Here is a 23,615-nt window from a genome sequence, read left to right as displayed (position 1 = left end):
CTGTCCTTGATATCAAGGCAGCATTTGACCAAGTGTGGTATTAAGGTGCTCAGGCCAAAGTGAAATCAAGGGAAACCAGGGGGAAACCTCTCCACTGGTTGGAGTCATACCTCGCACAAAGGAAGATGGTTGTGGTTGTGGAGGCCAATCATCTCAGCCCCAGGACATCACTGCAGGAGTTCTTCAGGTTAGTGTCCGAGGCCCAATCATCTTCAGCTGCTTCATCAATGACCTTCCCTCCATCATAAGGTTAGAAGTGGGGATGTCTGCTGATGATTGCACGATATTCAGTACCATTCGTAACTCCTCAGATACTGAAGCAGTCAGTGCCCATATGCAGCAAGACCTGGACAACATTCAGGCTTGGGCTGATAAGTGGCAAGTAAGATTCACGCCACACAAGTGTCAGGCACTGATCATCTCCAACAAGAGAGAATCTAATCATCTCCCCTTGATGTTCAATGGCATTACCATTGCTGAATCTCCCACTATCAACATCTTGGGGGTTACCGTTGACCAGAAACTGAAGTGGACCAGCCACATAAATACCGTAGCTACAAGAGGAGGTCAGAGGCTGCTAATTCTGCAACGAGTAAGCTCTTGACTCACCAAAGCCTGTCCACTATCTACAAGCACAAGTCAGGAATGTGCTGGAATGAGTGCAGCTCCAACAACACTCAAGAAGCTTGACACCATCCAGGACAAAGCAGCCTGCTTGATCGGCACCCCATCCGCCACCTTAAACATTCACTCCCTTCACCAATGACGCATGGTGGCAGCAGTGAGTACAATATACAAGATCCATTACAGCAACTCGCCCAGGCTCCTTCGACAGCACCTTCCAAACTCATGACCTCTTTCACCTAGCAGGTGAACAGTAGCAGACACATGGGGAACACCACCATCTGCAAGTTCTCCTCCAAGCCACACACCATCCTGACTTGGAAATACATTGCCGTTCCTTCACTGTCGGTTGGATCAAAATCCTGGAACTCCCTCCCTAACCGCACTGTGGATGTACCTGCACCAGGTGGACTGCAGCGGTTCAAGAAGGCAGTTCACCACCACTTTCTCAAGGGAAATTAGGGATAGGCAACAAATGCTCACCTTGCCAGGGACACACTCATCCCATGATACGAATAAAAAAGTGCCAGGGAGCGGATGGGATTCCTTGTATAAAAGCTCGGTGTTTTTCTTTGTGCCGGTCTGTTTCTTTTAATCTTATAAAGTCACTTTCTTAGTTACAATGAAAAGTATGAATAAAAATCTTTTGTTTTATTCCATTCAGTTGTTTTAAAAAGTTGCGCCCATGGTATTATTCAGACTAGAATATTAAAATCAGAATATTAAAATCACCAGTTATCACTCATCTCAATTTATATTTGCTATCAATTTTTGTTTTTCTTCAATACAATCCTGAGTATTTTTGTACTGTACATAATTGCCCTTCTTGACGGATTCCTTCTATTTATACTCAACAACTGCATGTTTGCTTTTAAATAATGTACGTACGCTATAACAATTTCTTTAATTTAAATAAGAATCAATTTACCCAATGGATTTTTAGACTTTTTTTTTGAAAGGGTAAGGGAATGCACTGACTAGGAGGGAGCGAAGATAGTCTGGGACTGGAAATGGTCTCAAGGTTGAGTAAGAAAGCATGGAGAAGCAGGCGCCTCACTGTGAGGGAGCACTCGTAGCAGGAAAAAAAAAGACTGAACCGGGCCTGTACTCCAGAGGAGTGGGCATGGGAGCGAGCCAGGTCAAAGTTGAGCTCATGGAGTAGTTTTGGGACATTGTATGGTTGGAAAGACAGGACAATAGACAGCCTAGACACATCAAGGCCTGGGGTCGCATGATCACTTGTGGGAATTGTAATTTTATTTCCTGCTTATATTGCATCAGCCTCACAGAACAACTGTGATCTTTGCACATGTTGTGATGCAGCCTGCGGCAGCTGAGCTGTGCAGTGGCTACAGGTGTTGTAGCACAGTAGTTTGGCTTTGAACATCAGGCTTCAGCTATGCTGAAAGTATCGGAGTACTGTGTACCAGAGGTCAGGGATGTTTATGACACCTGCTGAGGTGTAACAGTCCATGCATTGTGGTGAGAGGGGGGGAAACGGTCACCAGCTGGGTGACTGAAACATGCAACAGCTCATTTAGAATTTCACTTCCCCCCCAAACCATTGATTTTTTGTAAAAACACGCTAATTAGGTTATTTATAGAGCTATGTCATGGAGTAGATGGGGGAGACGGTCATGGTGGCTTCATAATTTTTTTTCTGATGCAATGTGATTAATGAAAAATGTGAATTGAGAATAGATTTGTATGACATCATTGATCAATAACAAGGGCTGAAAATAATTAATTAGAAACAAGAAAAATACAGAAACCTAAAGACTAAACTAATGAGAAAGAAACTTGTCTATTATGACTTCTAACATTGGTCAAGAAATGTAATTCTAATGACTTTTTTATTTAAATAGCAAATAGTGATAATCTGATAATCTCAGAGGCTTGAAGGAAATATTGAGGCCCAGAGTTGGGGAGCTGAATTATTAGCAATGTCACTATCATAAATTCGAGGATGCTTCAGCATCAACTGCATATTATTATTACAGCTGCCTCACATCATGACTCTTTTAAGCACTGTATACAAGGTATGATCCATGCTCTGTCATTGACAACCTATTGATAGTGCTCCTATCAATTCTCTGCCAGCAATATTTGAGCTGGATTATATCAACCTATGAGTAGGTAGTGTAGGAGCTCAAAGTACAAAATGTGAGTAGTGTAAAAATAAATAAGCTAGTTAGTTTGTTTCTGGGAGTAAACAGACTGTAAACCCACCACTAGCTTGAGTCTTCTTGATGTGAACTGCTCATTTCCCACTGATTATAACTTGTACCTTTCATCAACTGTACTTATACTTGAGCCTGCTTCTCAGTCTCTCAGTTTTCATTAACCATGGCACGTAAAAAGGAACTGGTTTCAGGCAGGATGCAAACCTTCCTTGCTAGAAACACTGACATTTCATGCAGAGCAAAAAAAAAATCCTGAACCCTTTGAAGCAATTTTAGAAGAACAGCACACCATAATCTCAAAGCAAAGATACTTTCCCCTTGACGTAAATAAAGCAGGTAGAACAAACCTACCCCTTTAGGTCACACATGCATCATATTTGCCATCCAGTTGCCGAAAGTCAGAAAGTCAAGAGTTTTCTCAAACCTCACTGTACGATCCTACATCTTAAACACAATTGTTCTGTATGTTTTAGCAGGACATTATTCTTCCACCACCCACCTCCCTCCATCTAGGGTTATTTTCTTTTCTTATGTCTAATAATAATGTAAATAAAATTTCTTTGCCATGCAAGGTTGTGAGCAGTAAGCTCCAATATTCAAAAGTCAAATACACTAGGAGGCAGAAATACGCGCATCTGATTCTACCTGGGAAAGTGCCAAATACCGACTATAATGTTGTAATGAGTGTGATTGAAAGAATACAATAAGATAAACTGAGTCATTTAATTCTTTTTTCAGCAATTTGCTCCCCTTCCCAGTCTCTTCTGGAGAAGTAAACTCCTTGGTGGGTTCAGTTCCACCAGCTTCGCCATACACTAATATAAGAAAAAGACAGGGATACCATCTGGTAAAACAAGCTGCCCTGTCCATGCACAGTGCAGCCACGCACACTACTGACCACCATCCCAATCATGCAATTTCCTGGGAAAGGCAAAAAAAAGGGAAAAACACATGCCAATTTAGGGAGAATGCCAGGAATTATTCTCTGACCCCTGAAGGCAACTAAGTAACCCACAAATCATTCTATTCCCAGAAAACCTGCAACATACCCTCCAAAGTGGAAAATGCCCTCCCATCTCTAGAATTTGTCCGGTTCCCTTTTGAAGGGCTACAGGGAATCCATACTCACTGCGTGGTTCGATAATCTGCTCTATGTGCACACTATTTGTGTGCGAGGCTTCACAGTGAGTCAGAAGGCTATTTTCACAGAGAACATCAATCACAATTGAACCTAAAATGGTCTATACTCAACAAACATATGCACACTTCAGTCAGCGGTTGCTGAATAGTCATCAAGAGTGGGAACTGTGGCCAATTCGCCCCCTTGCTAATCCAGGACTATTTTTCCCAATGGTCATTGTCCTGCTAATACCCTGACTAAGAACAGCTAACTGAGAACAGACAAAATATCAAATCTGCAACCAATCCTGGTTCATGTGATTCAAATGTTTACTGAATAAACTCACAGAACATTTGGGGAAGCTCCTCCTGTACCTTTTAATATTAGCCACTCTAATCCACCCAAGTCCAAGGACCTTTTCACAGCTTATATTAAATGCAGACATCCACTACTGGGTGGTGAATGGTTAATCTCATTTATTGGAATGTTCACTTGTCGCCTCAATGATTATCTGCAAGGTCCATATGAAGTTGGAAAACATCAACATTTGGATCATTACTGCCTGTAGAAGACAAGCAAGGAAGCCATACAGGAAAGGAAAATGCTATAAACAGTTTTAAAAATGTACACCAATAACCGCAGCCTCACAGCTCCAGTGACCCGGGTTCGGTTCTGGGTACTGCAAGTTCTCTCTGTAACTGCGTGGGTTTCCTCTGGGTGCTCTGGTTTCCTCCCACATGCCAAAGACTTGCGGGTTGATAGGTAAATTGGCCTTTGTAAAAATTGCCCCTAGTGTAGGTAGGTGGTAGGAGAATTGAGGGAAGGTGGGGATGGGAGAGGGAAAATGGGATTAATGTAGGATTAGTATAAATGGGTGGTTGATGGTCGGCGCAGACTCGTTGGGACGAAGGGCCTGTTTTGGTGCTGTATCTCTCTATGACTCACCCAAATGTGATCTTCATTTGACATTTCCAGTAAGATAACCACATGGAAAGGTGAGAAGTACAGTGCTAGAGCACAACTATATGTGAGGGAATCAGCTGGAAAGCACAACTTTTTTTCTCTAGTTACCACAGGTCTGTATCATTCAGCCCGAGAACATACATCAAGTTAAATCGCAAAACAACTGGTCCACACTTCCAGTGCACTCTTCCATGCAATGAGTAATGGATATGAACACTTGGTTTATTAGGCAATGATGTACTTCAGAAATCATTCCAGCGGATGATCTATATTAATATTATTTATTAATACTCTTTATAAAGTCTAATTTCATGCAAATAAAGTAAACTTCATGCCACAAATGTATTGCTCCTCACAAACTTCTAAACGCCACAATAATTTTACCACCTCGTAACATGGTAACAACTGTCAGCAAGAGAATACCATGATCTAACCTTTAAACATCAGCAAAGAGAACTGAGAGTGTAAATGCTTCCAGCCAAAGTCTGCAGACAGAGACTGTGTTGACCTGGTCATCAATTCCTATACTGACATTCACTTACAAATAGCAGTGACCAAAATCAATTTTAATTTCCTTCTGGCAGTATTTGGCAAGACCTACAGTTCAATAAGAAATGTGAAAAAGAAACTCATCTCAGTCAGTTATCTACATAGAACGCAGGAATGAAAATATGGGATTCTTCATTTCACCCGATGTCTGCTCTGTGCTGAATCATTGGATATAAGCTAGAGTGGCAGTGGGTCAGCACAATTAACTGGCACTATCTGAAAACAAGTAACCAAAACAACTGGCCAGTCATCTCAGTTCTGATGATTAGCTGGCCACTCTTGCTGAAGTATCCACAGCCAAAGGCACAGTCTACCTCACTAGTGATGGTGTGTCACAAACCTGAACAACTCAATTTTAGGACAATCTATCAGAGGGTCACCATTGGCTGTGGAAGTCACATAATAGCTGCCATTTTAAGGGTTGGAGGGTTAAGAGGAATAAACTGGGCATGTGAGGAGAACGAGATTTTATTACATAGGTGCAAAGATAATGCCAAAGTGTTGCTGAGGTTATGTGGGTGGTGAAAGGATTTTATTCATGGAGAGTGCTAGAAAGGAACTCAGTAGAATGCTTACCTTTTGGTTTCTTCATCTGAGGTAAGCTGCTGATTGTAGTTGCCTGAATAATTTCAACGACAATTTGATACCTGTTTGAGACACAGAATTTTGAATTCTTTAGGCTTAAGAATTATTTGCATTCACAACATAATGATAATTTCATAAAAATACCCAGTAACCATAGCAACTACAGCACTAGAGTACTGACTATCACCAAGGAGACCCAAGTTTCATACCCCCTCAATGGGCTTTAGACTAAGTGCAGATCTGTTCCAAGATTTCTTAAAATGCTGAGGGTTTTTATCAGGCAAATAGGGAAACTGTTTCTACTGGTCAGTGAGTCAGTAACCAGAACACACAAATTTAAGATCATCAGCAAAAGAACAAAGAGGTTAGTTGAATTTTCCCTTACATACAGGATCATTAGGACATGGAATGCCCAACAGAAATGGTGGTGGTAGCAGGATCCATATTAGCTTTTGAAAGAAGAGATAAATATTTGAAAAAAATAAAAATTTAAAAGGGCAGGGGTTAGGAACTGAACTGTTAGCTCTTTTAGCATAATGGGCCAAATGGCCACCTTATGTGTTGTAAAATTCTAGGATTCTACCTGGCGAACAAGTGTTACAATGCCACCTTTTAATGACTGATTGAATAAAGTTATTTCCCTTTATTTTCTCTAACTTCATGATGTTCAACCACGCCTTCCTCCTTCAACACCTCTCTTCTGATATTTCGCTATATGGGACTGCCCTCATGTGGTTCCATCCTATCTGCCCCAATGTTGCCAATACATTTGCATCAATGGCTATTCTCATCCCACCCATATAGTCTCCTCTGCAGTTCCCAAAATCTATCCACACCGCCTTCGACCCGTTCCTCATCTCATGCTGTCCCTCAACAACATAACGTGGAAGCAGTGTCAGCTTGCATATAGCTAACTCTACCTATCCATTACATCCATCGTTATCACATTCACCTCTGTACTGTCAGGTTACCTGGCATTAAGTCACATAGCAGTCAAAATTTCCTCCAGCCAAACATCAGAAGTTATAATTTTCAGCAAGTGATAAATTTTTCTTCCTTGCTAAGTCCAACCCCTTCTTCAGCAAATAGCTCATAACCATAAGTGCCAGCCATAGCTCAGTCGGTAACACGCTCATCTCCAAGTCAGAAGGTTGGGGGTTCAAGTGGCACTCCACGACTTAAGCACAAATCTCTAGGTTGACACTCCACGGCAGTACTGAGTGAGTGCTGCAGTGTTGGAAGTGCTGTCTTTTGGATGAGACGTTAAATCAAGGCCCCATCTGCTCACTCAGGTGGACATAAAAGATCCGATGACACTATTTCCAAGAGGAGCAGGGAAACTATTCCCCCTGTCCTGGCCAATGTTTATATCTCAATCAACATCACAAAACTGATTATCTTACCACATTGCTGTTTGTGGAAGCTTGCTGTGCATAAATTGGCTACCCGTTTCCTACATTATAACAGTGAGTACACTTCAAAAGTACTTCATTGGCTGTAAAGCTCTTGGTCACTAAAGGCGCTATATAAATGCAAGTCTTTCTTTTCTTTCCCTCTCAACCATTAGTTCTGGTTGAATAAAGCTTTGGTGCCCAATTCAAGACAGAGTTGAGTTTAAACCACCACATTCCATCCATCACCAAAGCTAGTCACTTTCAATTCCTACTTCCTCACCCCCATCACAGCTAAAAATCTTATACAGGCTTTTGTCTCTTGTAGGCCTTAGTTTTCCAATGTCCTTCTGCCAGTCTCTCATCCTCTCTTCTCTATAAGTTCCAACATAATGAAAACTCAACCTCCCTTTATCCTATCCTGCACTAATTTCCAATTGCCTTCAATCACATTTTGATAAAGCAACTAATCTCATGTTTCAGGATTTCATCTAGACAGTTCTCTATTCCTCAATGCATTGAAATTAAACTCCTCATTTTCAAATCCCTCTATGGACACGTATTTGCATTTCCTACCACAGCTTTCGTCCTCCAATTCTGGCCTTCTACATATCTTCCCATTCAACTGATAGCAGAATTTTCAGCCACCGTCTCTCTACTCATGCCCCTACCATTAGAAGCTTACTCAACATGGCCTTGTATCCATTCCTTCATTTATGTTTTCCCTATGAAGCACTATAAAATGACGCAGTTTTATAAATTGGGAGCATTATATATATATATATATCCTGAAAGATCTGGGGCTTATTGTCTAATTTCTAGTCTGAATTTCGATATTACAGGCACTGTAAGTTGTTGTCATCACCACTGCCTTAGTTTGTGTTTGCGCTATTTATCCCATGGAGGTTTCAATTATTCATTTAGGGGATTTCAAATCAAATATTGGGTTTTCAGATCTTCCATTGGTTTTGATAATAAAGGAGAAATTTCCCAAATGTGCAACTGCACATTTGCCACGCAACTTAACCATTACCCCAACATTAGGTTGTCTAATTCAGGATGTATAAAGGACAGCAAGAGGGTGTATTCTATGTTTCCCCCAATAGGACTCTGTTTCTGTTGGAACAAGAATACCTGGATGATGTTTCACCATACCATATCCTGTTGAAGAGTGGAATCGCCCATTTATATTATTTGTTCACTATTTCCTACCTTCAGTAAGACTCAATTTATGTAATCAGATTAAAAACTGCCACATTCATTGTATAAATAATTGTGTGAGGGGAGATTTTCCTCATTTGGTGCTCAGGCACTTGGGTCATCTGGGCTCAGTAAATATTAGACAGATCACAGAATGCATCTGTATAAAGGTTCACACCTGATTTTCCAATGTTCTTCGCACTAAGGCAGTCTAGTACACCAGAACACAGAGCCAGGAAAATAATTTGTCCCCAGCTATTAGATGTTTGCCGATGATTGCACAGTGTTCAGTTCCATTCGCAACTCCTCAAATAATAAAGCAGTCTGTATCCGCATGCAGCAAGACCAAGACAACATTCAGGTTTGGGATGATAAATGGCAAGTGTCATTCGTGCCACACAAGTGCCAAGCAATGACCACCTCCAACAAGACAGAATCTAACCATCGCCCCCTGACATTTAGGTCGTTATCATCGCTGAATACCCACCAATTTCCTGGGGTCACCATGGACCAGAAACTTAACTGGACTAGCCACTTAAGTACAAGAGCATGAGAGATTTGCTATTTTGTAGCAAGTGACTCACCCCCCGACGTCCCAAAGCCTGTCCCACAAGCCAGAGTGTGATGGAATACTCCCCACTTGGCTGGATGAGTGCAGCTCCAAAAACAGTCAAGAAGCTCGACACCAGCCTGATTGATTGACTCCCTGTCCACCATGTTAAACATTCATTCTCTGCACCACCGCAGCACTGTGGCTGCAGTGTGTACCAACTCTAAGATATACCTCAGACAACTCACCAAAGCTTCTTCAACAGTATCTCCCAAACCTGTGACCTCCACTACCTAGAAAGTCAAGGGCAACAAGCACATGGGAATACCACCACATGCAAGATTCCTCCTACATCAGACACCATCTAGACTTGGAAATATATTGCCATTTCTTCATCATCGATCCTGGAACTCCCTACCTAACAGCAACTTGGAAGTACCTTCATCACATGGACTGCAGTGATTCAAGAAGGTAGCTCATCACCACCATTCTCAAGGCAAATTAGGGATAGGCGATAAATGTTGGTGGCCTTGCTAGGGAGGCTCACATCCCATGAAAGAAGAAAACAAAATTCCTCCTGAAATTCAGACTAGGAATTAGACCATGAGCCCAACTCTATGAGAGAACATCCAATTTTGAAAACTACAGAATTTTAATATACATGAAGAATTCCCATTAACCTAAACTTATATGCAAAATTAGAAGGCCGCATTGGTCGAAAACAACTGTTGAATGAAGTACATGACACAAACCTTCCTGAAGGAGGTTATTTTACTGAAGAGTTAATGATAATTCCAAATCCTTTTGGACATCCTGTCGACAGGAAAGGCACTATGTAAATACAAGGTCTTTTCTCCCAAAAAATACATTGAAAATTTGCCTCACAAGGGATCAAAGTACAGAGATGGAAGCTTATTCAAGGTCTCCCCTACCACAGGATTCAACTGCCTGTTCAACTGTGCCAGACTTTTTGCCTCAACTGACCTATTCAGACAACCATTCTCGATTTCAATGATCATCAGTTTGCATCCATGTCCTTCAGTTGTGGCTGAACTTGGAATAGTGCTCGGCATTAACCTTTTCTATTCTACTTGTCTATCGCACTGATTATCCTGTCATTTCCCTCTTTTCAGAGTGAAGGATTCAGATTTTTTCCAACTTGTGCACAAAATTCAGTTCTTTGAAACTGGGGTCAGCATCACGGCCCTTTTTTGCATTGCCCTCAGTTGCCAGAACTGAACATAGTATTCAAACCTAACCACAGCACTAAACAACCGAAGTATGATGACCTCAGATTTGGCAAAATAGCACAGAATGCTGCTTTTTAAAAAATTAATTGTTGCAATGACTGGACACTGTGTACAATTGTCTACCACTATTCCCATATCTCCTTCAACCTCTCTCTCAACTAATTCGACAGAACAAGTTTAAGAACTATTGCAAATCCTACCAATTTGCATTGTTTTTCTGAATCCAGATTACCTATACACATGAGAAACAGTCAAGGTCCAGCAACATTTCTGAGGCCAGTCCTTTTTTTTAATTCATTCATGGGATGTGGACGTCACTGGCTAGGCCAGCATTTATTGCCCATCCCTAAGGTGATGGTGAGCTGCCTTCTTGAAACGCTGCAGTCCATGTGAGGTAGTTACACCCACAGTGCTGTTAGGAAGGGAGTTCCAAAATTTTGACCCAGCAACAGTGAAGGAACAGCGATATAGTTCCAAATCAGGATGGTGTGTGGCTTGGAGGGGAACTTGCAGGTGGTGTGCCCATGCATTTGCTGCTCTTGTCCTTCTAAGTGATAGAGGTCGCCGGTGTGGAAGCTGCTGTCTAAGGAGCCTTGGTGCATTGCTGCAGTGCATCTTGTAGATGGTACATGCTGCAGCCACAGTGCGTCGGTGGTGGAGGGAGTGAATGTTTGTAGATGGGGTGCCAATCAAGCTGGCTGCTTTGACCTGGATGTTGTCGAGCTTCTTGAGTGCTGTTGGAGCTGCACCCATCCAGGCAAGTGGAGAGTATTCCATCACACTCCTGACTTGTGCCTTGTAGATGATGAACAGGGCTTTGGGAGTCAGGAGGTGAGTTACTCGCCTCAGGATTCGCAGCCTCTGACCTGCTCTTGTAGCCACGATATTTATATGGCTACTCCAGTTCAGCTTCTGGTCAATGGTAACCTCCAGGATGTTGATAGTGGAAGATTCAGCAATGGTAATGCCATTGAATGTCAAGGGGAGATGGTTAGATTCTCTCTTGTTGGAGATGGTCATTGCCTGGCACTTGTGTGGTACGAATGTTACTTGCCACTTATCAGCCCAAGCCTGGATATTGTCTAGGTCTTGCTGCATTTCTACACGGACTGCTTCAGTATCTGAGGACTCACGAATGGTGCTGAACATTGTGCAATCATCAATGTACATCCCCAATTCGGATCTTATGATTATGAAGCAGCTGAAGATGGTTGGGCCTAGGACACTACCCTGAGGAACTCCTGCAGTAATATCCTGGAGCTGAGATGATTGACCTCCAACAACCACAACCATCTTCCTTTGCGCTAGGTATGACTCCAACCAGTGGAGAGTTTTCACCCTGATTCCCATTGACTTCAGTTTTGCTAGGGCTCCTTGATGCCATACTCGGTCAAATGCTACCTTGATGTCAAGGGCAGTCACTCTCACCTCACCTCTTGAGTTCAGCTCTTTTGTCCATGTTTGAATCAAGGCTGTAATGAGGTCAGGAGCTGAGTGGCCCTGGCGGAACCCAAACTGAGCGTCAGTGAGCAGGTTATTGCTGGGCAAGTGGCGCTTGATAGCACTGTTGATGACACCTTCCATCACTTTACTGATGATTGAGAATAGACTGATGCGGGGGTAATTGGCCGGGTTGGACCTGTCCTGCTTTGTGTGTACAGGACATACCCTGGACAATATTCCACATTGCTGGGTAGACGCCAGTGTTGTAACTGTACTGGAAATGCTTGGCTGGGGCAGCAGAACGTTCTGGAGCACAGGTCTTCAGTACTATTGCCGGAATGTTATCAGGGCCCATAGCCTTTGCAGTATCCAGTGCCTTCAGTGGTTTCTTGATATCACGTGGAGTGAATCGAATTGGCTGAAGTCTGGCATCTGTGATGCTGGGGATTTCAGGAGGAGGCCGAGATGGATAATCAACTCGGCACTTCTGGCTGAAGATTGTTGCAAATGCTTCAACATTATCTTTTGCACTGATGTGCTGGGCTTCCCCCATCATTGAGGATGGGGATATTTGTGGAGCCACCTCCTCCAGTTAGTTGTTTAATTGTCCACTACCATTCACGACTGGATGTGGCAGGACTGCAGAGCTTAGATCTGATCCGTTGGTTATGGGATCGCTTAGCTCTGTCTATTGTATGCAGCTTACACAGTTTGGTACACAAGTAGTCCTGGGTTGTAGCTTCACCAGGTTGACACCTCATTTTAAGGTATTCACGGTACTGCTCCTGGCATGCCCTCCTGCACTCTTCATTGAACCGGGGTTGGTCTCTCGGCTTGATGGCAGCGGTAGAATTGGGGATATGCCGGGGCCATGAGGTTACAGATTGTGTTCGAGTACAATTCTACTGCTGCTGATGGCCCAGAGCGTCTCATGGATGCCCAGTTTTGCATTGCTAGATCTGTTCGAAATCGATCCCTTTTAGCACGGTGATAGTGCCCACAGCACGATGGAAGGTATCCTCACTGTGAAGGATACTTGGTCTCCACAACGACTGTGCGGTGGTCATCTACCAATACTGTCATGAACTGATGCATCTGCGGCAGGCAGATTGGTGAGGACGAGGTCAAGTGTGTTTTTCCCTCTTGTTGGTTCCCTCACCACCTGCCACATACCCAGTCTAGCAGCTATGTCCTTTAGGACTCGGCCAGCTCGGATAGTAGTGGTGCTACCGAGCCACTCTTGGTGATGGACAGTGAAATCCCCCACCCAGAGTACATACTGCGCCCTTGCCACCCTCAGTGCTTCCTCCAAGTGGTGTTCAACATGGAGGAGTACTGCTTCATCAGTATAACAGTATTTCATATTAAATTTTACTGAAGGTTACTGGGTAGTCCAGACACTATCATAATGATTTCCAACGTCCAACTGGCATGCCCCACCCACAAAGAAAAATCAGTCAAGATGGTTCGTCAAGCAGGACCTGCCCAATCTCAACCTTGTTGAGTTTTTTTCCATATTTTTATAAAGCTCCTCAAAGTCCATTCATAATGATCAATGTCATTTGTATGCCAACTGATTCAAAACTAATGAGTCTGTTGTTCACCTTGGATAATTTATTCACCTTTTTCAAAAAGCTACATTAGCCTGTATCTAATTTAGTAGGACCTCCCCATCATGACAAACACATGATGACCTTCAGTCTTTTAAGATTTTGTCCTCTTCACTTATCATTGTTGGGTACATCTCATTAGTCTGGGGATTTGATGCATTCGAGTTCTTGAAGCCTCTTTACAAGTGACATCAAAATTAAGTTCAGCAACAAAATTTTCTATGATGGTTGGCATAGTAACATGTCTTCTGCAGGCAATACATCCAGGCAGTAAACTTGGTACCCACTATATTAAATGAGCATATGTGATGGCATTTAAAATTTGGGAGTTTTTTTTGTTTCTCTCTATTTTAGACACAAACAAGATTAGTGATGCAATTACATCAAGTAACTACAGAATTTATTTAGGGAAAATAGCTTATGCCTTTCCCACTCTCCAACCATCCATTTTCCATCATTGAAAACGAGAAGGCCCAGAAAACCCTCCCAATGGCTTTGCAGTGTGAAACATTTTGTGAGATGACACCATCCAAAAACAAAGCGCTAAACACAATCTGAAGATTACAGCAATACCAAAGATAAAAAGATCTTAACAAATTAATCAACTGACTCAAGAAATTGCCATGCAGTTTTTGATTCTGTAATCACAGAAAGTTCAAAGTATTTTTTTTTTGAAAACATTGATTTCCACTACGGCCTTAAGAGGTGTAGCAGCCTTTTTGTGCCATTTTGACAACTTTGTTGTGCAGCCATTGATGGACACATTGCCACAGATGAAGCAGAAAATCTTGCAGAAGTGTCACTTAATAATCTATTCCTGTTTTAAAGAGCCACAAAACAAAGAAAGACAGTTCCTATCATTAACCATGATCTACTGGAGCACAACAGCACGTTTTTAAAGAAGGGGACGGGAGGAGAGCGATGGGGCTGTTTTCACTGATTCTGCTATGGGGGTTAAAAGAACAGTCTGTGCACTTGATTCCTAAATTTACTTTTTCTCAAAAACAACAGAAATGCTGATGAAGGACATTGCTCACTCAGGGAAAAATCTGTTTTCATTCCAGATCATTGCAATAGGAACACAAAATGATAAGCTATTTGCCATCCTTTCAATCAACCCACCATAGCCAGTCTGTCTTTGAGCTCCTCATTTAGAGCATTTTTATTTTTCTCCTGCCTTGACTCTTAAGTCACTGACAGGAGGTTATTGCCAAAGTGATGTAAAAAAAAAGTTAAAAAAGTGATGTAAAAGAAAGAATTTGAGCTCTACTGGGTCAGGTACATTATGCATTGTAACACTTTTTTTATATACCACATTTAACATATGTTCAGGTTGGACTTTATACCCATAACGTATAGAAGAAATAAACTTAAGCTTTCTAAATTGTTTTTCCTCAGATTTAATGAATACAGTAACTACAAAGAGTCAGAAAGTTCTCGAGCAGTGTTAACCAAAAGCATTAGCCACTAGCCAGATATGGCTAATTGGAAATCCAGGTGTGGCTAATAGCAATCCTGATAATTAAATTTAAGGACTAGCTACTGCCGTTGAGTATGTGATCTCACATTTGTACGTTACACCCTTTTGTGCATTTGTTGGTAAAATGTTAAGACAAAAAGCAGAGTTTGTCAGTGTTTCTAATTTGTGCGCAGTCACTGAATGGTGTTATTTCAGATTTCCAGCATCTGCAGTATTTCGCTTTTATTTTAGTGTTGAATTAACTGCCACTTCTCTTCCAGGAACGCCTACCTTGAAGTTCTGCTCTTCTTTCCAACGGGATTTTACCTTGTTCACCTTCATTGCTTTCTATTTCCCTCCTGGTGTTTGATAAAGTGTCGACCAAAATTCGTTTTCACAGCCACATCTCCTTCCTCGGTGACTGTCTCCGGCTCCGACTTATTCCACGTGGATTCGAACTGAAGTTTCATCCTTCATGTTTTGAATCCACCCAGGATTACAGGTATCTCCGAGAAATATAACATTCCTCGGACTGATGTTCTTGCCACATCCTGACATCCACACTCAAAGCCATGCGCCGCCACATGTACGCACTGGATCTCTCTCTCCAGAAGCACCGCCTCACATTATCACAAAGTCATTCGACTCCGCAGTTTCATTTCATCCTTCATCTTATCCGAAGCATTAACAAAAAACATTTTTTCTTCCTTTCAGGTGTTAAGGAATTCAAGCTCCAGCAGCTGATGGGGACTAATGCCCCTCCAGATCCTTCTTCCCCTTCACTTCCCTCTGACCCTATCCTTTCTGATCTGTGTATTCAATATACCCTCTGACCTTCCTCTCTCTGACGCTGAACATTCTGTACTCAGCAAAGGACTCCGTTTTATCCGCTTAGGCCCCGACCTCAACGAATTTCGCGCTCGACATGACGTTAAGGTCTTCTTCCGCCGCCTTCGCCTCCGGGCTCATTTCTTTGACCAGGAGTCCTCCCTGCGACCAGCAGACCCATTCACCCACCTTCAGCATTCTCCATCCACCGGGACCCCTTCCTCTGGCCTCTTAACCACTCTTGATCTTTTAATTGAAAACTGTTGGCAAGACATCGGCCATCTCAATTTGTCTGCTCCCCTCACTCACTCTAACCTGTCTCCCTCTGAACTTGCTGCACTCCGTTCTCTCAGGTCCAACCCTGACATTGTGATCAAACCTGCAGACAAGGGTGGTGCTGTTGTTGTCTGCCGTGCCGACCTCAACCTTGCAGAGGCTGAGTGCCAACTCTCAGATACTTCTTCCTACCTCCACTGGACCATGACCCCACCACCAAACATCAAGGTACTGTCCACAGGACTGTCACTGATCTCATCTCCTCCAGAAACCTTCCCTCTACAGCTTCCAACCTCATAGTCCTGCAACCCCAGACAGCCCGCTTCCATCTCCTTCCTAAAATCCACCATCAGGACTGTCCTGGCAGATCCATCGTTTCAGCCTGTTCCAGACCCACTGAACTTACTTCTTCCTATCTTGACTCTATCTTTTCTCCCCTAGTCCAGTCTCTTCCCATCTACATCCGTGACTCTTCTGACGCCCTACGTCACTTTGACAATTTCCAGTTTCCTGGCCTTAACCATGGACATCTAATCTCTCTACACTTCCATCCCCCACCAGGACAGTTTGACGGCTCTCCGCTTCTTCCTTGAACAGAGGCCTAACCAGTCCCCATCCACCACCACCCTCCTCCAACTGGCTGAACTTGTTCTCACGTTGAACAACTTCTCCTTCAACTCCACTCACTTCCTTCAAGTAAAAGGTGTTGCGATGGGTACCCGCATGTGTCCTAGTTATGCCTGTCTTTTTGTGGGATATGTCGAACATTCCTTGTTCCAGTCCTACTTAGGCCCTCTCCCCCAACTCTTTTTCTGGTACACTGATGACTGTATTGGTGCCGTTTCCTAGTCCCGCCCCGAACTGGAAAACTTGGATCAACTTTGCTTCTAATTTCCACCCTTCTCTCACCTTTACATGGTCCATCTCTGACACTTCCCTTCCCTTCCTTGACTTCTCTGTCTCCATCTCTGGGGACAGAACATCTACTAATATTCATTATAAGCCCACCGAGTCCCACAGCTACCTCAACTACATTTCTTCACACCCTGCCTCCTATAAAGACTCCATTCCATTCTCCCACTTTCTCCGTCTCCGACGCATCTGCTCTGATGATGCAACCTTCCACAACAGCGCTTCTGATAAGTCTTTTTTTCTCAACCGAGGATTCCCCCCCACTGTAGCTGACAGAGCCCTCAACCGAATCCAGCCCATTTCCCGCACCTCTACCCTCACCCCTTCCCCTCCTTCCCAGAACCGCAACAGGGTTCCCCTTGTCCTTACTTTCCACCCCACCAGCCTCCACATCCACAGGGTCATCCTCTGCCATTTCCGCCACGTCCAGCGTGATGCCACCACTAAACGCATCTTCCCCTCCCCTCCCAGCATTCCGAAGGGATTGTTCCCTCCACGATACCCTTGTCCACTCCTCCATTACCCCCAACACCTCGTCCACTTCCCACAGCGCCTTCCCATGCAATCGCAGGTGGTGTAATATCTGCCCTTTTACCTCCTCTCTCCTCACTATCCAAGGTCCCAAACGCTCCTTTCAGGTGAAGCAGCAATTTACTTGTACTTCTTTCAATTTAGTGTACTGTAGTCGCTGTTTACAATGTGGTCTCCTCTACACTGGGGAGACCAAACGTAGATTGAGTGACCACTTTGCGGAACACCTTCGCTCAGTCCGAAAACATGACCCCGAGCTTCCTGTCGCTTGCCGTCTCAACCCACCCCCCCCCACCTCTTGCTCTCATGCCCACATCTCTGTCCTGGGATTGCTGCAGTGTTCCAGTGAACATCAACGCAAGCTCGAGGAACAGCATCTCATTTACCAATTAGGCTTGCTACAGTCTACCGGACTGACCACTGAGTTCACTAATTTCAGAGCATGACTGACCCCCCTTTTTTGTTTTTAGTTTTCTTTTTCCTTGTTATTTTATTTAAGTTTGTTTCATCATTCAGTTTGTTGCTATGTGCCTTCCCATTGTTTTTTTTCATGTTTGTGCTTTAGGCCAGGGCTGTTCATTATTCTGTCATTTAACACCCTCTCTGGCTTTGCCCCATGACTTTCTTGCCAGTTATTCTCTGTGACCCTCTGTCCTATCAACACCTCTTTTGTTATCTTTTGCCCCACCCCCGCTTTATTTGCTTAAAACCTATTACATTTCTAACCTTTGCCAGTTCTGATGAAAGGTCACCGACCTGAAACGTTAACTTTGCTTCTCTCTCCACAGATGCTGCCTGACCTGAGTACTTCCAGAATTTTTTGTTTTTATTTCAGATTTCCAGCATCTGCAGTATTTTGCTTATATATTACTGAATGGGGGTAGATGTTTGTTAAGTAAATATACGAGTGAAGTACATTTAACTGTATCATAAGCCATTTTCAACAACAACTTATATTTATATTGTGCCTTTAACGTAATAAAATGTCCCAAAATGCTTCATAGAAGCATTATAAAACAAAGTATGACACTGAGACACATAAGGAGATATTAGGTCAGATGACCAAAAGCATGGTCAAAGAGGTAGGTTTTAAGCAGTGTCTTAAAAGAGGAAAGCGAGGCATAGAGGTATAGGGAGGGTATTCCAGAAACTTAGGGCCTAGGCAACTGAAGGCGTGATCACCATGACGAAAATCAGGGATGCGCAAGGGGCCAGAATTAGAGGAGCATAAATATCTCAGAGGGTTGTGGGACTGGAGGAGATTACAGAGATAGGGAGGGGTGAGGCCATGGATGGGTTTGAAAACAAGGATGAGAATTTTAAAATCAAGACGTTGCTTGACCAGAAGCCACTAAAATTAATGCATTTTCTAAAACAGTTTTGCCATAGCTACACCTGTGCCTAGTTAGCAATTTCTACTGAACAACACTGCTCCAGAGTACTGACAGGCATTGAAAGACTATCTTGAAATGAATATTAAATGTTAAAGACTGAATTAGATCTACGTCTTCATGAACTGCGAACAGTTTTGGTCCCGTATTTAAGGAAGGATATACTAGCATTGGAGGCAGTTCAGAAAAGGTTCACTAGGCTGATTCCTGGGATGAAGGGGTCCTCTTATCAACAACGGCTAAACAGGTTAGACATCTATTCATTGGCGATTAGAAGAATGAGAGGTGATCTTATTGAAACATATAAGATTCTAAGGGGGCTTGATAGGGTAGATGTTGAGAATATGTTTCCACTGGTGGGGGAATCTCGAACCAGGGGACATAGTTACAGAATAAGGGGGCATACATTTAAAACTGAAATGTGAAGGAATTTCTTCTCTCAGAGGGTGGTGAATCTCTGGAATTCTCTACCTCAGAGAGCTGTGGAGGCTAGGTCACTAAATGCATTTAAGGAGGAGATAGATAGATTTTTGAAATCTCGGGGAGTCGAGGGTTATGCGGAGTAGGCCCGAAAGAGGAGTTGAGGCCTGGGACAGATCAGCCATGATCTTATTGAATGGCGGGGCAGGCTTGAGGGGCTGAATGGCCTACTCCTGCTCCTACTTCTTGTGTCCCTGTGTTCTATTCTGTGCTAAAGCAAATTAAACTACATTAGTAGATTCGAGTTGCACCTGGTTGAAAATTAAACACTGACAGTCAGATAGAGAGTAAATGGACACTTACAATAAACTACAGAACTTCAACCTTTGAGAAAAGCAATTTAAATAGATGCACATACCCACCACAGTAGGGAAAGATTCAACATGAAAACGGACATTGTATGATAATTCTAATAATCTAATCCTGGCAAATAAGCATAGCAAACGGTATAATAGTGGCTGGGGTGAGATCAAAGCACTAATTTAATCAAGGAATCTTTACATCAAACAGAGCCTGAGGGCCTTATAAATCTCAGGAGAACATGATTAAATCATTGCTAGCCATTATTTGCTCTTTTATCTAGCTCTAAAAAAAAATGTTTAAGGGAGAATTGCTTTCGGAGGGGTGGAGAGGAGAAATGTTTGGCAAACTTTCACCCAGAGGGTAAGATCCAAAAAAACTGCACAACATTTCATCGCAGTGATATCCTGCACGAGTGATGTCATGGCTTGATGACACCATTTGCTTCACCATCAGGTTAGCTTGTAACACATGAGAAAGTGTTTGCTGAATACTTTCCCACAAAGATAATGCTACTGTAAAACGGTTAGCTGGCAGCTGCAAAAGGGCATCAGCAGGGATAGAACAATATAAAATACATGAAAGAGTTGTATGGCTTTCCCCCACTCCGCCAATAGCAGACTAAGGTGTAAACTGCACACTTTAAGCATACCCATTTAGTTAGTAGTTTGTCTCACTTGTTTCACTGTTTTTGATTGTAAATTTCACACCTATCATTCCAATTGTTGGCAGCTCTACTTCTACATAGAAAAGATAGACTTGCATTTATACTGTATCTTACAGCAGTCAGAATCTTCCTAATGTGCCTCATGCTTAATTTGAACTGTGTGACTTGCATAGACAAATATAATTTCCATTGTATCCATAGTTATACAATATGAAGTTAGAAAAGTAGAGAAAGGAAAGAAAACATTAATTCATGAAACTGAAGTAGCTTTTTTTTTACAAGTGGTTAAGGAATCCCCATGCTTGCACTAGGGGCTGCAATAACTCACTTTTACACCCCCCCCCCCCACCCCAAAGATTGTACAAGTTAGGTCAAGACTATCTCATTACCAAGTGAGTTATTCTGATATCACTAAATATATATCTGAAAGCATGCCTCATGCACTACAACATATTTACAGTCACTTATCACATGGATTTTGTTCTGAAGCAGCTGATTTTTTTAATGCAGTCTTAGTCATCTTTATTTCCATCTAATTCCTATTTTAAATTAATTATTTGTTCATCAAGCTGAGCGATGGAAAAAAATTAAATATCCAGGGTCAGCAATGAGCACTCTTAAGTCAGGTTTAACGCTGTCAGAGAAAAACCTCCTCAACTCTGCCCCAAATACCTGCCTTAAAAAGAATACTTCAGGGAACACCTGTACAACTGAAATCTTGACTATCAGCCACAATAGAGCAGATCATTTGGAAATTATGTTCACCTCAGTGAATAAATGACCTGGTCTGAATCCCAGAATTGATCTATAGCAGCTATCCAAAAGCAAAGAATGTTAATGGGAGATTTAATATAGGTGTTCAAAATTATGAGGGAATTTGATACAGTAAATAGAGAGAAACTAGCTGGCAGGAGAGTCAGTAACCAGAGGACACAGATTTAAGGTAACTGGCAAAAAAGCGGAGATGAGAATTATTTTTTATGCAAGGTCTTGTCATGAACTGGAATGCTTTACCTGAAAGGGTGGTGGGAGCGGATTCAATAATAACTTTCAAAAGGAACTGGAAATATAATTAAAGAGGAATAAAATTGCAAAGGTATGGGGAAAGAACAGGGAAATGGGATTAATCGGATAGTTCTTTCAAAGAGCTGGCTCACCTATGATGAACCAAATGGCCTCCTCCTGTGATGTACGATTCTCTGACCTGACCTAACTGGGCCTGTATCCCCAAACTGAAAAGATGGAATAGCTCAGCTCTCAAGTTCAGTTCATGAACAATTGCGAATACAGATAGCAAGAGTGCAGACTGCTGGGATTCTATGGTGTGGTTATGTTTGTAAACTTTGTCCTAAGTTTATCTCAGTTCCTTGCCCACTTATTATAAAACACTTTGATGACCACCCTCTGTAACAAGATGAATGTGGTTGACAGTGTTGCAGGGCCCATTCTCAGTGTTACAACACTATGAAATGATACATTATGATATAGGAAAACTGGTCATCAAGTCTAGCAATCTCCTACTTCAATGCTGACTGACAATATATCATCAAGGCTGTAAGCTGCCCTCTCACAGTCAGCTTTTTTAGTTTACAGATAAAACTATAAAAGCCTAGCTTACTGGGAGAAAAATACATTCCTATAAACAATGCTTAGACAGTCAGCACCTTAGTCAGTGATTACTAGACAGGGCACCATCATTTGTTATTTCCAAGTGCCAGACTCCTCTAATTATTTGAACAAAGTGATTCTTGACAACATAGTCGGCAGCTGACATCATCAGACTGCACCAATCTGCACACATGCGCAGATGGGCTCCTGCTCTCTGCGCATGCGCTGTATTCCGCATTGCCAGGACTGGTTGGCACATGCACAGATGATGTCATCGCGTAATATGGCGAGAGAGCGGGGGTGGGGGAAGCGGGGAGAGAGCGGGGGTGGGGGGAAGCGGGGAGAAGGTGGGAGAAACGAGGAGAGAGCAGGGGGTGGGGGAAGAGGGGAGAGCACAGTCAAAGACCTTGGTGGTAGCGGGTGCGCTCTCCTCCTCCCCAGCCCGCTCACTCCCTCCCTCCCCGGCCCGCTCCCTCCCTTCCTGGCCCGCTCACTCTCTCCGGCCATTATGTGCTACCATGTGTTTACGTTGCCTTTGTGTGATTATTTGAGCAGCGCCATCTTTAGTCCTGGCAGCTGCCTGAACGTCGCAGACTGTGACGTTTTAGTGGCACAGGCTGCATTTGCGCATGTGCCACCTAATGGTTGCGTTGTCAGCAAACGCAGCCTTATTTGAATGGGATAGGGCGAGGGTGAGTCTATGGCATTTCTTTCACGAAATGGAGGAAAACAAATAGTAGGGCAACTTGTACACATATTTTTTAAAAAAGTGGTTGTGGATTCCGAATTACTCAAGGGACTTGAGCAGACCATCTAGGTTGACAATTTGAGTGCAGTATTGAGGGAGTGTTCTACTATTGGGTGTTTTTTTTTGATGAGAAGTTAAACTATGTGCCTATCTGCCCTCTGAGATGAACATAAAAGATCCCAAAGCACTATTCAAAGAAGAGCAGGAGAGTTCTTCCTGTATCCCAGCCAATATTTATTCCTCTACCAACATGAATAAAATGGATTAACTGATCGCTAATCACATTGCTATTTATGAGGCATTGTGCGCAAATTGGCTGCTGCATTTCCTTACAACTGTGACCACATTTGAAAAGTACTTCATTGGCTGTGAAGTGCTTTGGGACATCATAAAGTCGCAGAAAATGTTTATATATGCAAGTTCTGTCCCTCATTAGTGCAATGTACTATTTACTCCAAAATCTTTAAACATACCAGATAAGGTCAATGTTGTGAACGAAACCTCTCGGGATTAATAAAATAATGCTACCTGTCTGGAATTATAAGAGTCCTTTACTAGCTTAGATTTACAAACAATGATGTATAACAATGATAACTCCTAGACATTTAAGATCCTAGAATGTATTTTAAAATGTCTGCAGAATATGTAGATGCTTAATCAGAAAACTACTGGGATGCTTTGAAGATACTCTGTAGTGAAGGCAAAGGAAACTTCTAAAATTACCATCACAGCCAAATACCTGGCTGCATATAGTCTACCAATCCAGCTAAACTCAACCAATTACAACAATAATAACATGCATTTGCATAGCACCTTTAACATAATAAAATATCCCAAAGGACTTCACAGGAGCATCAGACAAAATTTGACACAGCCAGATAAAGATATATTAGGATGGGTATTTAAAAGCTTCGTCAAAGAGAGAGATTTTAAGGAGCACCTTAAAG

The 23,615-nt window shown here is 42.6% G+C and overlaps 1 protein-coding gene across 3 annotated transcripts in view; it reads right to left on the bottom strand.

Moving 5' to 3' along the window:
* Positions 1-23,615, bottom strand: part of snx25 (sorting nexin 25) — a 317,716-nt gene that overhangs the window by 117,358 nt on the left and 176,743 nt on the right. For all 3 annotated transcript variants that reach the window (XM_068029407.1, XM_068029409.1, XM_068029408.1), the window contains exon 7: positions 6,016-6,086. In XM_068029407.1, coding sequence (XP_067885508.1) covers positions 6,016-6,086 — 71 coding nt within the window. The remainder of the gene's footprint in view (positions 1-6,015; positions 6,087-23,615) is intronic.

This window comes from Heterodontus francisci, chromosome 4 (genome assembly GCF_036365525.1).
Source record: "Heterodontus francisci isolate sHetFra1 chromosome 4, sHetFra1.hap1, whole genome shotgun sequence".
NCBI classification, from domain to species: Eukaryota; Metazoa; Chordata; class Chondrichthyes; order Heterodontiformes; family Heterodontidae; genus Heterodontus; species Heterodontus francisci.
The sequence above is the reverse complement of the archived record's forward strand: the minus strand, read 5'-3'. Positions and strand labels throughout refer to the sequence as shown.